This window comes from the organism of the source record quoted next, unplaced genomic scaffold (genome assembly GCF_019419815.1).
Source record: "Pyrus x bretschneideri cultivar Hongxiangsu unplaced genomic scaffold, Pyrus_bretschneideri_v1 Contig6, whole genome shotgun sequence".
NCBI classification, from domain to species: Eukaryota; Viridiplantae; Streptophyta; class Magnoliopsida; order Rosales; family Rosaceae; genus Pyrus; species Pyrus x bretschneideri.
The window spans coordinates 4,824,857-4,840,378 of NW_025999798.1; the positions used below are offsets into that span (position 1 = coordinate 4,824,857).

Genomic DNA, 15,522 nt, shown 5'->3' on the forward strand with positions numbered 1-15,522 from the left:
CTCATCCCATGCCTCTACATTTCCCACTGGATAGATTGCGTACATTTAAGTTAAAGCGAACGACTTTAAATTCCCCTACAATTTTCCCATCCCTTCCCTTCCCTTCCCTGCCCACACAAGTTACTACCAACCTTATCGTTGACAAACCAGTCCCAACATACAAATATGCACAAAACAACAAGTGAAAGATCATTTGTTCCAGAAATTGAAGAAATGTTGAGCTGAGCTATAAACTTTTACAGATTTGAGAACAAGAGATATATAGAGATGTATATGCACTGAACAACACAGATATCAGAACAACGAAGAGGCTAAGCGACATCCCCCGCCATCTCCTCAAAACCAGGAATTCCATCATCCTTCAACAATTCACTATTTCAGAAGCCATTTCCCCGTATTCAGTAGAGTATTAATAAAACATTTATCCACTGTGTATGCATCAATTACTTCAACAAGCTCTCGTATTTAATTTTCCGCCCCCTTTACCTATATGCAGCACCACTCTCACAAGAACAACATCTGTGCTGCTGCTGCTGCTGCTGCTCCGTCCTTCCATAAGACATATCAACTTTCTTGAACCACCTCCTCCCTCTCCTTCACAATAGCTTCCATGCTGCACCAATAGAAAATTTATAGAGACAGTTATTAACGATCTTCAGAGAAGTACCAATCGAGGCAGCAAATAATATGTCCTGTGCGTATAGAATGAATGAGGGAACAGGGACTACACCATTAACCTTGACAGGGGAAAAGAGAAGGGAAGATGAACCAAAAAATAACTAAATGTCAAACACGTCCTCGCAGGCCTTAACTTCACATAATATTTCCTTAACTTTTTAATAAAAATATACCCACGACTAATTATACTTCAGATATCATTTTCAATACCAAAACGCTTTGTGAACAGCCACATGGACCTACATCCAATCCGAGCAGAGTTCTAACTAAATTTAAATCCAAGCTAGCATGTTCATCCTTCAATTGGGTTTGATGAATCTAAACCCTGGTTAGTCGGGCCAGGTCACATTTCATTGCACATTCAACACAAGTGTTTATCTTCCTTAGCGGCTTTACAAAGTAAACAAAACCTTCCAATCTGTTTCTTCCGTTACAGGAACTTCAAGATTGTGGGACTGCTCAAATTAACAGATGAGAAATTTAGAAGAAAAAAACAAAGTATTCCTAGGATACCAATAAACAAAGATGTCCAAATCAATTTTCCTCTCGACGTTTTCTTATTGAACGATTATATGCATTTCTGAATCGAGGGGTATTAATGAAGTTTAATACTTTTTCATCAATGATGGATTAAGGCTGGAAATTTGGCACAGTTGTGGCAGCAATCAAAGCGGAATTTGATGAACAGATGGGGGGCCGAGGGAAAGCCAAATACTAATGCATATGCAGCACATGGCTCCGCGCTCTAACAGAGCAAATGGTTTGAGACTAATTTCTAGCTGGTTGTATAGTTGTTCCCCAATAGCGCGATATTCCAATTCCAATCAAAGTAGGTAAATTTAACATCAAATGTTAAATCAAAATGTTTCCAAATATAACCCCCTTTCTGGTTCTAATTAAAGAATATATAATCTTCGAAATAAAATATGTTTAGCAAATGGTTACAGATGATATAATACACAACGAAAAACCAGACAAATTTCATACCAAAATATACAGACGAACAACATCAAAAAAGCCATAAACCATGGAAAGGAAAACAGAAGCAGATTATCCACCAATAGACAAAAACAAATACTAAACGCTGAGAATTAACGCTAAAAAGGAACAGAACTTACCAGGAATGTCCCTCCGCGGCGTCGACGGAGCAGAGGCGTAGCAAAGAATGGACTTCCCCAAGAAGGAGAGGCTCGATAGGATCCCCGCCACATACAACACCATCAACAATCCCAGCACCCACGGCATCAATAAGAACCCAATGAAGAAAGTCACCGATCCGCACAGCATCAGAGCCATCGAAATCCCCAGCATCAACGACGCGAACCCAGCCGGAGAGATCTGCGCCGTCGACGCCGCCGGCGGCCGCCTCAACGACGACGAAGACGAAGACGGCGGCATCACCGTGGAGTTATCGGAGAATTGAATCGGTGTGGAAGGAGATCGGAGGAGGTTGAGAACCAGAGCCGATAGCTCGTAGAAAACCCTAGACTGCTGGTCTTGTTCCTGCTGCCTCCGCATCATCTTTCCTTCTTATTTTCTCGGGAAAATTAGAAAATTGAGGTCAGCAACTCTTAAAAAAGCCCAAATACTTCGAAATCGAAATCGAAATTTGGGCGAATTTTTGCTAGAATCGAGGCAATCGGATAAAGAAGTCGGTATGGATTGGATAGAGTTCTTTCTCTTCTGAATCCTTTTGTAATAATTAAATTCCAAGTGGTGAGTTTTGAGAGGCAGAGGTTTGTTTGTTTCTTTTGATAAAATCTCAAACAGAGAGAGAGAACCGGATTTTGCTTTTCTTTTGTTTTTTTTTTTTTTTTCTCGGAAAATCGGCTGTTTGGATTGGAAGAAAAAACAGCGAAAAGAAAATAAAGAGGGGAGGGAAAATCAGCTATAAATGGAGACTTCAGCTATTTGCGCGCTTTATCTGGAAAGCAAAAAATAATAGGAGGTAGTTTGGGATAGGACTGAGGGCACGTGGCGGGCGCGATGTGGACTGGAGTGGAACTGCAGTCAGTGATGAGATGAGTTGTGGGACCTTATCGTCTCCCGCAAACAATCACCTTTTTATTTTGAGTATATTTTTGCTACTAAAGTCATTTGGTACTTATTATTTTATTTATTATTGTTGTATAAATTTAAATTTTAAAATTAATAATAAATTTAAATTTTAAAATTTACAAATTAAATTTATTGAAATGATTCATGCTTAAGTAGGAGACGGTTTACAAACTAATAAAACAATTATAGCAAAAATATTGTACAATTTTATTCTTTTTTTGATAAAAGAATAAAAACAAATAGATGAGTTGTTTTGTGAGTTTGTTGAATCATCCTAGCCTGTCATATTGCTATTATTTGTGGGTTTGAATTTTATCATGCATTTTCCGGAACCGGATCTCCTCCGGATCCAAAAAATCTGAGCTTAAGGATCAAATGATTCGGGCCATTGAAATTTGATCCAACGGCTACAAACAAGAGATCCCTCTAAAGTTATAATAATTGTAGCAATTAGATCAAATTTCAATTGCCTGAATCATTTGATCATTGGGCTCAATTCCTTTGGGTTCGAAAGGGGATCTGGTTCATTTTTTGCCAAAATGGTCATCGAGATTGGTAGAACTCTCATTTTGGTCCTTGAATTTTGAAATCGATGGAGATGGTTCTTAAGTTAATCCACCATCAATCATTTTCTTTCTTTTGCGAACAATCTCTGTGAAAAAAGACCAAAATGATAAAAATACATTTAATAAATAATAGGCAAAATGATTTGACAAAATTTGATCATATTTTTGTCGTTTCAATCCTATTTAATAGAAATTTATCATGAAATAACTAAAATAATTGACGATAGATAAATTTAGAGACCACTACTATCAATTTTAAATCATAAGAACCAAATCTTGTTAGAGCTCGAAAAAAGTAACATACTGGGGCCCAAAAATTTTCTATGTACGTTGGCATATTTAAGATATTATTGTTTGAATTTTCTCACTTTGATCATGCAGCTATGAAATTATTGTTACATACGGGTGGCTTATAATTTGAGAAATCTTGTAATCAAATGGTGCCAAATTTGAAGTCAGATCATTCATTGAAGTTGATCCACAAAATTATTACTTTTATGAAATTGGGATGCAATGAGGTCTCAATCCCATATACGTGCCATTTTATATCCCTCAAACATCCTATTTGTAAATCAATATACATATATATATATATATAGAGACGTATTATTGGCACTCCAAAAATTTCATTCTACATTTCTTATAAGTGTATTTTTCTTTCCAAATATAGAAAATTTGAAGTGTGGAATGAGATTTTTGAACTGTCAATAACAATTTTATATATATATTCAATTTCATACCTTGACCAGGCCCATTAATTAACAAATATCAGTTTGCACAACTTCAACAAAATTACATACATGTCAATGTCATTAGCCAAGCCCCTCTAGACTATTTTTCAAAAACAATTTCAGCTACATAAAGAATCAATTTGTATACTTTTTAGTATAATCAATTATACTTTAAATAAAATTACATGTAAGCCATTAGCCCAAACCTCTTCAACCATTTTTGCACAAATTGTTTCACTTATATGTAGAATTAGTTTTGTATATCAATTTGTGTACCTTTTAGTAAAACTAGTTTGTACATATAATTTTGGTTTTTATCACAAACGATTCCTGAAATTAACCCACACCATCAAGATGGTCATAGAAATTAAAAATCAATCAATGTAGTCTCTGAAAATAAGTGTTGCGAATCAAAATGATCCTTCTTGCCACAATTCTGTAAAAAAATTTGTTATGTGCTTATGTGAGTTTAATAATTAATTAAAAAATTGTCTAAATACTTTTTTTGCACAATGAATTTTTTTACTTCTTATAGTAGGGCCTACTCTGAAGAGAGATCCCTTCCATAAATTCTCAAAGGCATAAGGCTTAACCAAGGCCTAAGAGGGGGTGTGGAAATAGTTTTCAACCAACAATAGACACATCTCAGTCATTACCTCAAGGCGAACCTCGCCGTTCTTTGCATCATTAGACCACCATGGAAGCACCGAACAAGCTCTCCAAGATTAAGGTTGTGAGGATGTTGATCGCCTAAATGTTATGATGATGTCCCAGTAGTCGTTGCCAATGGGCCAAGCCGTCATCAAAGGTGATCTCGATCAAGATTCAATTTAGTGAAGGGTGTTGAAATGTGTAAAGATAGGTGTATTGAGATTTTTTTAGAAAATAGAGAGCGAATGAGGAATGAGGTAGAAAAATGTGAGCTGGGATCGAAGGTGATTGCATGATTGTGTTTTTGGGTTTTGACCAATTTTTTTTTTATTAACTATTAAATTATTAAGCATCTTTGTAATTTTTTTTAATTTAATTAGACTTGTGTGACCCATTTATGTGACACATCTGTCATCAGCACAAAACATAATTTTTGACAAAATTATGACGGAAATACTACATTAATTTGAGACACATACTTACGGGACTACATTGATCAATTTTCAATTTCAAGGACCATTTTGATGTAGCGGGTCAATTTCAGGGACTATTTTGATGTCGTAAGTCAATTTCAATGATCATTTGTGAGAAAATATGACTTATGAGGCCCATTTACGTTGCACAACAGCACTTAACATAATTGTGACGGAATGATCATATTGATTTGCGACACCTATTTTTAAGGACTACATTAATTGATTTTCAATTTCAATGATCATCGTAATAGCAAAAGTCAATTTTAGAATCATTTGAAATAAAAATCCTATAAGTTTTAATAAATCAGTTCGTATACGTTAGAAAAATATCTTGTGAAAATGACAACATAATTATCTATAAAATCAGTTTGTATACGTTAAAAAATATCTTGTGAAAATGACAACATAATTATTTATAAAATCAGTTTAACTATTTGTACAATTAATTTTGTATATTTTAATGTCAATAGTCAAACCAACCACCCACACCAGCTGTAGATTCAAAAACTTTCCTTGTTTGATGAATAGACATATATTATTAAATTAACATTGATGGTTAAATATGGGGACACATATTTTGACTAATCTTATTGATAAACGTTTTCCTCGTGTGCAACATTCTCATAATTTACACAAATAATGCACTTTCATGCATTTTCTTTTAGTTATTATTCTTAATTTTGTATCAGAGTTATGATTATTCGTAGTGATAATTAAGTTGCTGCATTTACGAGGGTTGATTCAGTCGGTAAGATTTCTATCTTGTGTGTTGCTTCATCAAAGTTCGAGTTTCGCTGCCAACAATTCTCGTTAAATTTCTATGTAAATCTATACACGTGGCAGCTGACAATTAGATGCCACGCGTAAGCCCTTCGACTCGAGGTTGTTGATATACCCTTGTGCTGGTGATAAGAATAACCAATCTTCCCCTAAACTTAATCGAAACAAGTAAGTTGTTACATTTACGAATTTGTATCAAATACTAGGTTGAATATCATTATACCTTACTATAAGTTAAAAGTATCACTCTTTCATATAACGTATATTATTAAGGAAGAAGGCCTTATGATTAAACATTCATATAGGTCCTAATATGCCCATAAAATATTATAGAAAATCAAAATTTCAAAAAATACTTTTCTATACTTACAATCTTCGGCAAGGTCTAAACTTACTGTTTCATTTATCAATTGTGAAATGACAATATACTCATCAAATGGTTAATATACGTGTATTTCTTAAAATTTCTAAGTTTTCGAAAATTGTATATCAAGGTAAAATCCTGTGTGCTTGGTCAAGAAAAATTCTCGTGCATATACGAAGCGTAAAAAAACCTCTCTTAAAAATTATAATAAAAAATAACTAACATAACATATTTTTAAAAGCGCATAACCCTGTGAATAAAAAAAAAAAAAACCCTTTCGCGATCGTAAGCACATTTTGAATGTCAAGGGTTGTATTAAGCGACAAGTAAACAGCGACAGAAAGAAGCAATACTTCTGTCTTGATTGGATAAGAACGTGGCATCTGTCGATAAAGTTGCAAAAAATGTACGCAATGGACATGGACATTTGTGGCTATAAAGTCAAGCTTCTCGATCGTCTTGTAGCGCGCACAAGAATATTGAACACTTGTGTAAGGCCTGGATTCATGGGCCTAAATTTTGGTCAGATTGTCCAGCCCAGTAAATTCAGGCCCAACTGACCTTGTGCTGCTTCAAGATTAGAAGTTCCACCCTCACAAAAGAGTCCAATTCCTCCAAAATCAAGATATCCAATTCATGATTCCATTTGTGTTTACATTAATTCTCATATAGTCAGGAAACTAAATGAGTAATTCGTAATCGAAAATTCGAAATCCTAACTTCATATACTCAGGAAACAAAAGAATAATTCGTAATCGAAAATTCGAAATCCAACTTCGTATTCTAATTTCAATTACGTATAAGTAAACATGTACCAAAAATGTTGACCTTCAATTTTCTGAAAAGAAATCATGATTTTTAACTAACTTGGCTGAACTTGGATATGCATAATGCTTTAAACTTTCTGCTTAAGGCTAAATAATTGGTGGCTGGTGGTGGACTGGAAATTGAGAAGAATTGAGAGGCAAATGCAGAGAATTTGGATGGGCAAAACAACACCAAAAACTGGAAATTGACAATTCTTAAAGGTCCAGAGTTAATTATGGCATAAATAAATCCATACAATTACAGAGAAATGAATGTCGTCGTTGATCCTTTTAGGTCAAATAAAACTCAAACATAAAAACAAAACATGCATAGATTGTATCTTGCTTATCAATATTAACTGCAAATAACATGCATGGCTATAGCTGCTGTTTTTGTTGATGACCATGCATGCATACTCATGGCAACCATCCTCCCATGTAATTACTCAAGCTTGGACCTGCTGTCACCACCGATATTGGATCATTCTGATATCTGCAAAATTAAACAAGTACATTCATTCAATGAGAAAGATGACTCAAACCCAGAAAGAGAAAGAAAGAGAGAGTATCATCCATATATTACGAGTCTTAAACTTCACAATAGTCACTGACATTAGTTGTACAAAATCGGGCACGCGAAAGGCCTATAAGTGGCTAATTAGTGATGTTCAATTTAATTAAAATGCTAATTAACTGGGTTTAGCATAGAGGCTAATTAAATACAGAAGACCTAGACCTGGCATCCACACCTTCTAGGTTCAAGCAAGAGGAGATGATTTCAAGTACAGCATAGACTTAATTAGGTTTGGAGGCCAAATTAAAATGGTTTCCTTAATTATGTAACTTAGGGAGTTTGATGATATTATAAAATGCAGTACTAGTACAAGTACATACCCAATTTGTAAAGTGGGCTCGCAGTCTAAGGGATGGAAGAAGACATCACCCTGGGCCGCCTGAGCTTGTTGGCGGCCGTACTCATCGGCATTTGCATTCAGTTGGAGTGCATGGTATCCCTCGAACAACTGCACAACATGAGCACCAAAAGGTCAGCTGGTACGTGCAGCGTCTGAAAACAAAATCAACTTGATTGTTCAAAACTATTGACGTTTGCCTACCCTTTCTTTCAGGGTCTTATTTGCTTCGTTTAGCATGTGCTCCTGTGCATAAATAAATTAATAAATAAATATACAGGATGATGATATATATGCATTTGCGAAAACTGAAAAGCACGAAAACTTTCGTTGGCCAAGATGGGAAGAGTAAACTCAAATGAAAATACATAAGGATATATGTGTGCTCGTACCTTTCGCTGAAGATCTGTGAGCTGATCCAGCATACATTGGGTCTGTAACATAAGAATGCATACCAAGTTACAGATATCAGTTTATGTCATGCATGCTTCACTTTCAATCTGGAAAATCTGTTTCGTGTTCTTGGTTTTGGATTCCCATTCTCTATATACTAGGTAAAACTTATTTTTTTTTCTTCATTTTTTATTTTATTTTGCAATAAGGATGATTTTCCATGCATTTATACACACGTCTGATTCACTTCATAGTTTTCAAATACAACAAGATGCAAGCCGTTTCAAATATCACAAAAAGTTGGAAGAGTTTATGGAGCACCTGACAAATATACATGAAAAATCTATCACACAATAATAAAAACCTTGAAACAGCCAAATATTCAAGGAATCACTGAGAAAAAAGACAATATGTTAAATCAATTTAAACAGTAATTAGGTGGCGATCGATGAGGTCAGGTACCCGTGTGGATCTGATCTGCTTTAGCGACATATCCAGCTGCCTTTCAAGTGATTCAAGATCTTTGCTGCTTAGAGGGCCAAGATCTTCTCCAAGGAGATTCCTAAGGTAGTTACGAGAAAGTTCGTACTTAGTAAACCTAATTTTTAGCCTTTAAGGTTTATATAACTGAAGGTCGGAAAGGCAATAACCTTTGGTTTCGTTGTAGGGCTTCGAAACGTGCCTTGAGCTTCAAATACTCCTGCTGGCTACTCAACTCCTGCATATATATATATGAATTAGGAGGTTGCCATATATATATTTGAATCCAAAACCTTTCCTACAAGGCACCTTAATCACATTTTTGGTCTAATATACATACAAAAAAAAAAATTAATAAAGATTTCATATTGTACAAACATTTGAATTAGTAAAATGGGGAGGGATCGACCTATATATTTAAGCATGCCTAAAAACACGTTAAATTTCTATCTTCAAACTTAGCTTGTGGAGAATTCCGAATTGAAAATGTTTACTGATTATAAATTCATACTTTCTTTCATAAGCTAATCAACCAACACTAAGATTCTTTAATAACAAGACAAAATGTTAAGCTTCTTTGAGTCCCAAACATTGAAGTATTTGTGTAAGTAATACATCAATACTAAGAAAAACGTTGGGATTGTCTTTTACTAACAATCAAGCTATGCAACAACAATAAGATAGGGAGAGAGAGAAACAATTAGCAGGAGATAGAAAATAACCAAACCCTTAATTAGGAAATGAGTCAACTATGTATATCAACTAACACCTTCCTTCACTTGCATCTATCTTATGTGGGAAGAGGTAGACAAATGTAATAAGATTTAAGTGCAGTGCCACCTTATTGGTTAACAAATTACCGAGGTCCGGGATGGGTGCCGGTTAGAGGTTTCAAACTTAATTAGGACTTCATATAACCAATTACAGCTTATAAATCATGTGACAATAGTAGAATTCAAAAACTAAGGATCGTTTGATAATCATTTCGTTTTCAGTTTTTACTTTATCTGAAAACCAAAAACTTGTTTGGTAACTGCTTTTGGTTTTTAGTTTTCAGAAAAATAAAAACTAAAAACTAAAATCGAAATAGTTACTAAACGGATCCCAAGTTATTATTGGTCAATAGGCTAAAGGAAAAACCAGTAAAAAAAGTTTCAATGTTAATTGTACTTTCTTCAAAACATTCTAAATATCCATAAGGTTTGAGAATGAACCCTTGTCATAATGCAGTGTTTCTGGCCAGTAGTTTTGTTTCTTTTGTATCCAGTCAATATTCCTTGTTATGTAGGGTAATAAGCAAGAAACTCAATATCAACTAATTAATTGAGATGAAAGTATTACCAAGGCCTCCCTTGTTGATACATTTGTCTCCGGTGCTCCATAGTTGCACTTCTGGTACCTCTCAAGAGTTTTGAGCATGCTGTACAACAACATGAACAAACATGCATGTAAACTAAACACTCTTTGAAACATTATTTGAAGGGTGTAAATCATACAAAATATGCACTGATGGTTTAGAGGAGAAAACAGACATCACAGGCCAGATAAAATGAGATATTTTATGCGCGCGTGTGTAGGAAAACATGTAATTAGCAAAAACAAGTACGGAATTCCTTGTCCATATACAAAATTCGAATTTAGTCACACCTTGACAATTTATCGTTAGCTGAATGATATGAAAGTTTATAGAGAGACTAATAGTGAAAGTGTTAAGTCTTATACAATAAAAATAAATAAATGCTGCTTAAAAAGCTCTACCTCTCAAGCTTGCAAATTTCATATTATCTAACATAAAGTATGTGCAAATTAACTTAAAACACTTCAATAGTTGCGTAATTAAAATACTTTATAATTCAGTTGGTACTACAAGATCTAAGAAGGTTTTACATCACCATTGTACAGATGCATTTGAAAAACCAACAAACAAAGATGAAAATTGAAAACGGACAAAAGCAAGGCGATTATATATATGTTAATTTCTCATAGAAATTATACGTGTAAGTATAAAAAGATTTTTTACTGATAAGATAGATCACTGGTAAATTAAGCAACTAGAAAATTCAGAAGTGATGGACGTAAAGAAGTCATTTTTGACATAAAGTCAGATCAAAAAGAGTGAACAAGAAAAACCCTAAAGTCGGATCCAAGCCGAAATTGCAGAGATTTAGTACTAATCACTCGATGTCAAGATGTGATTGAAAAACACACTGGAAAACAAGGGAAGTCCTGTATATTTAAAGGACCCAAATGAGGAAGTCCAAAAACCAGGTAATTAACTGCTTGCTTTTGGCTTAATGTTGCCAGGAATCTCAATTTAATTTAAAAAAAAAAATAGAAAAATTGCCCGCCCCGAATTTTCTGTGAAAGAACAGAGATGATAACATTTTGTAACAATTTGTAAAAGAAGGAAAACAGAAGAAGAGAATTTGATAAAACAAAACCCTAGCTAAGTAATTAAGCAGCTAGGTTTTTGGAGAGAGAGAGAGAGGACCGGTTGATTCGTGAATCGCAGAGTAGTTGGATCCAATTGCAGATTAATTCGTCTATTAGTTGGTTCTTCCTGGAAGAAATGAGAGCTGAAAATCCGAAAACAGATACAGGAAAAACAAAATATCTACACCTGATGAAGAACAAAAGCCTGAAACTAATTAACTAAGCTGGCTCATCACAAAGCTTCAAATGCTGAAAGCCTTTTGGATCGATCAGATCGCTCTTATGATAAAAAAAATTAGGAAAAAAAATGGAAAATTGAGATAAATTGAGTGAAGCCAAAGTTAGGGCGAGCAAATTGAGAAGAGAAAAAAGGCAAGGGCTTTGTGGAAAACCACGTTCACAGAAGTTAAGGCGTTAATTAAGCATAGAGAGAGAGAGAGAGAGAGAGAGAGAGAGAGAGAGAGAGAGAGAGAGAGATCTTCTTTTGATGGCCTTTATCTTTATTTCCAGTTGCAGATCTAACAGCAATGCCGAAGCAGAAACACTCAACCTGCTAAAAACACCGAGGCAATCACCAAAACGGCAACCAAAAAAACGCCGCTAAATGTCGTCAAATTTCAACAATTTAAGACAAAAGGTGAATTTTTAAAAATAAAAATTAAATAAGTAAACTTCACGAGGAGCTTTTGCCAAAGCGCTGCTGCTGCTGATGCTTCATAACTCATGATTCAGCAGGAGAAAACTGGAAACATAAAAAAAGGTTCACGGAAGCAAACGCCTTGGAGATCCAAAAAAGCACTCCAGAAACAATAGAAGAAGAAAGATTGAAAACAATTGAAATTAAATTATATGAAAATAAACGAAAGTTAATTACTTAGTTATATAAGAAATAAGAAAGAAAGAGAGTGTATAAATTGATGTATGTGTGTGAGAGAAATTGCGATAGCCGAAATGGTACGAAAATGGAGGGAGGGAAAAGGCGGGGGGTTTAGTTGTTTTGGTGAAATAATATTGGAGAGAGAACCTTGAACTACTGCAAAACTCGTACAGCTTTCCTCTATTGGAGAAGATGATGAGAGCAACCTCGGCATCGCAAAGAACGGAAAGCTCGTAGGCTTTCTTCAATAGTCCGTTCCTTCTCTTTGCAAAGGTCACCTGTCTGTTGATCTTGTTCTCTATCCTCTTCAATTCCACCCTCCCTCTTCCCATCTCTCTCTCCTTCCTCCTCCCTACCTCTCTCTCTCTCTCTCTCTCTCGATTTCCTTCTCTATTCACCAAGTAAATTATGTGACGACTCTCTCTCTCTCTCTCTATCAAAAAACAACTACAACAACAATAGTTGCAAAAAGCTTCCTCTTTTGCTTTATTTATATACTTTTATTTTTCTATTTTCCTTTTTTATATAAATATGTATAATATTTTCATGGTTACGAGCTTAACACCATTACCATCTTCAATTCTCTCAAGAGTTTCACTCTCTCTCTCTCTCTCTCTATGTTCCTCTCTCTAGCTTTGTGTTTTGGTTAACAATGATAAGACAGACTAATTGAGCAGAAGGAATCAAATTAATAGTTCAAATCAGTGGTGACTCTGAGACAAAGATGGAACCCAACGGTTGAGAGTATTAACAATTAACATGAAACGAATTTACTGTTTTGATCTAATAGTCAAATGTTATATGAAGAGACATACACATAATTGTATTATAATATTAAATTGAAACGATAACAGTAAACTCATTCAATATAAATGTAAGTTTCATGGACGGGGAGGAGGATTTTGGCACTTGAGAAGCAGGTGATGCTCGAGAGAGAGACAGGCCAATAGGGTAAAGGCGAGCGAAATGGGAGAAAACCTTAAATCCGGCTGGCAAATGGGGCAATCAGTGCAGAGGTCCCCAAGGATGCTACGTGTCGAAATATTAAGTCAACAACGTTTGATATCCACCTGATCTATTTTCCGCCTCGGGCAATCATGTGACCCAACCTTAAGAAGTTGAGCCTTCGTATGTTCCCCCATTTTACCTAAATACCTTTCCTTTTGTCCCCACCCCATCGCCAGCCTTTGATTCAGCGATGGCTGTTTTCATCTTGCTCAAGCGAGCCTCAAGTTCAACTTACATAGATACAATGGTGATATATTTTTATTAAGTTGGAGTAATTCTCAAATTCGACTTTATCGATATGAGAACGATATATTGTTTACAAGTGGAAGTTTTAGTTGTGGCAAGTTCAATTGTGATAACGTACCTAATTTTGTTGCAGGAGTTGAGACTAGTTATAAATTTTTTTTATAAAGATTCCATTGTTTTAAGATCATTTGATTAGGAACAATACTTGGCTACTCAAAGGATAGGCAAAAGTTCCTACTCAAAATTGCTCAATGCCGATTTATAAAATTTTATTTTTATAATCGGAACGATTCATATATAAATCACTCTATAACGACCACATATGCAACAAATCAACCAAAACTAAGATTGTTTAGTCATTGAATTGTATAAAAATAGATGAACGGAATTGGTAAAGCATTAGAGACATTTACTACAATAGATTAACTAATCGACCTTAGTTTTAATTCATTTTTTATAGAGATTGTCTTTACAAAGTGATTCATAACATGAATTGTTCTGATTAATTATAAGCACAAAACTCTGTAATTCAAACACGGAAATATTTTAGTAGGAGTTCCTGCTCATCTTTAAATAGCCAAACATTGTTCTTTAATTAGCGGGTAGCTTAAGTGTACTTGATATTAATGTTATATAGTTTTAGGATGTACTTGTCTTAATTTTTCAATTGCAAAAATTACTCCAGTATTTTTGTGCAATTTTAAATTTTTACGTGGCTGGTTTTTACTGGGAATGTGTGGTAGGTCTGCATGAACATCTAGAGATTTAATTTTGGGTTTGCCAGTTTTTAAATCATATTTTCCAAGCAGCATAAAAATAGGATTTATTGAGAGAACTAGGAAAATCTTAAATCCCAAACCTTGCCTAGCAAACAGAAAATAAAAAGAAATAAACAATAAATATCAACCTAACCAATAATTTTGTCTACATTATTAGAAAATGCAGAGGTGAAATTCCTGATTTTTGGTTTTACCATTTAGACTAAGAAAAAAAGCAAAAATAAAAAAATTGTTTTATATGTTATATATATTTAGCGGGAACCAAATGATTTCAAATTGAACAACTTTTGGTACATCAAGGATGAGTAGAAGTTCCTACTCAAAACTTTTCGTGTTTAAATCACAGAGCTTTGTTGTACTCAAGGATGAGTAGAAATTCTTACTCAAAACTCTTCGTGTTTGAATCACGAATCTTTGTACTTATGATCAGAATCGTTCACATTATGAATTTATGAGTCACTCTAAAAAGATCTTATTTACCAAGTGATTTATAATATAAACGACTTTGATCATAAACACGAAGTTCTATTAAATCGGCAACAAATAGTTTGAGTAGAAACTCTGACTCATCATTTGAATAACCAAATATTATTCTTTCAAATTTACGAGTGATGCCATGGGTTTTGAGTATGTTTTGCACTAATTAATCAAATTTACGAGCATGCTCTATTTCAGGTCCATCTCGTCCTTACAAATTAAAACATGTTTTTTTTTAGGGTTTATCTTTTATTATTACCTAAACTGCCTAGACATGAATGGAACACAACATTGCTCCATCCAATAACACGATGATTCTACTTGACCTTAAACCTGTGTTTTGAGGATGTTTTGCACTAATTAATCAATTAGTTTAAGTGATACACTGTGATTTGATGGAGGTTTGCACACTTGCCAAATAAAATGTTGGTACTAAATATCTCTATTTTAATTAAAGACAAACAAGTAAACGTTTGAAACATTTTTTTTATGGGGTCGACAAGTTCAATTAACCGTGGAATATTTGGGGTTTGAGTGTTCTACCTTCTTTTGACTAATGTAACAAAGACATCACATGTCAATCTGGTTCTCTTGAAGCTTAGGTCATCTCCTACCGAAATGGCTAAATATAGATCCGTCTAGAATTATAGCGCTGCAAAGAATTATTTTAAATGAAAAGTGTCAGCCTATACTCATGTACCATCTCCAACCAAACAGGCTAAACATAGCCCATAAATAATGTATTAGTTTTAAGTTTATACTTTAATTTTATTGATTAATTTAATTAAATTACCATTAAATGTTTTCA

The 15,522-nt window shown here is 34.4% G+C and overlaps 2 protein-coding genes across 2 annotated transcripts; both read right to left on the bottom strand.

Moving 5' to 3' along the window:
- Positions 1-166: 166 nt before the first annotated feature.
- On the bottom strand, positions 167-2,565 carry LOC103935112. Its single transcript, XM_048572007.1, has 2 exons — positions 1,797-2,565; positions 167-613 (listed from the first exon to the last, which is right to left on the bottom strand). The coding sequence occupies exons 1-2, from the start codon at positions 2,197-2,199 to the stop codon at positions 597-599; spliced, it is 420 nt and encodes a 139-aa protein (XP_048427964.1). The 5' UTR covers positions 2,200-2,565; the 3' UTR covers positions 167-596.
- A 4,751-nt stretch (positions 2,566-7,316) lies between these two features.
- Positions 7,317-12,583, bottom strand: LOC103935113 (agamous-like MADS-box protein AGL9 homolog; the record flags this gene model as incomplete). Its single annotated transcript, NM_001302303.1, is given in 8 exon segments — positions 7,317-7,603; positions 8,005-8,132; positions 8,226-8,267; positions 8,414-8,455; positions 8,877-8,976; positions 9,065-9,132; positions 10,236-10,314; positions 12,352-12,583. Coding segments are annotated over 8 exon segments (720 nt in total). The 3' UTR covers positions 7,317-7,527.
- Positions 12,584-15,522: the final 2,939 nt, after the last annotated feature.

What these genes read in the sequence shown, in the direction of transcription:
- LOC103935112 (XM_048572007.1), bottom strand. Translation starts at nt 2,199, where the DNA reads ATGATGCGGAGGCAGCAGGAACAAGACCAGCAGTCTAGGGTTTTCTAC.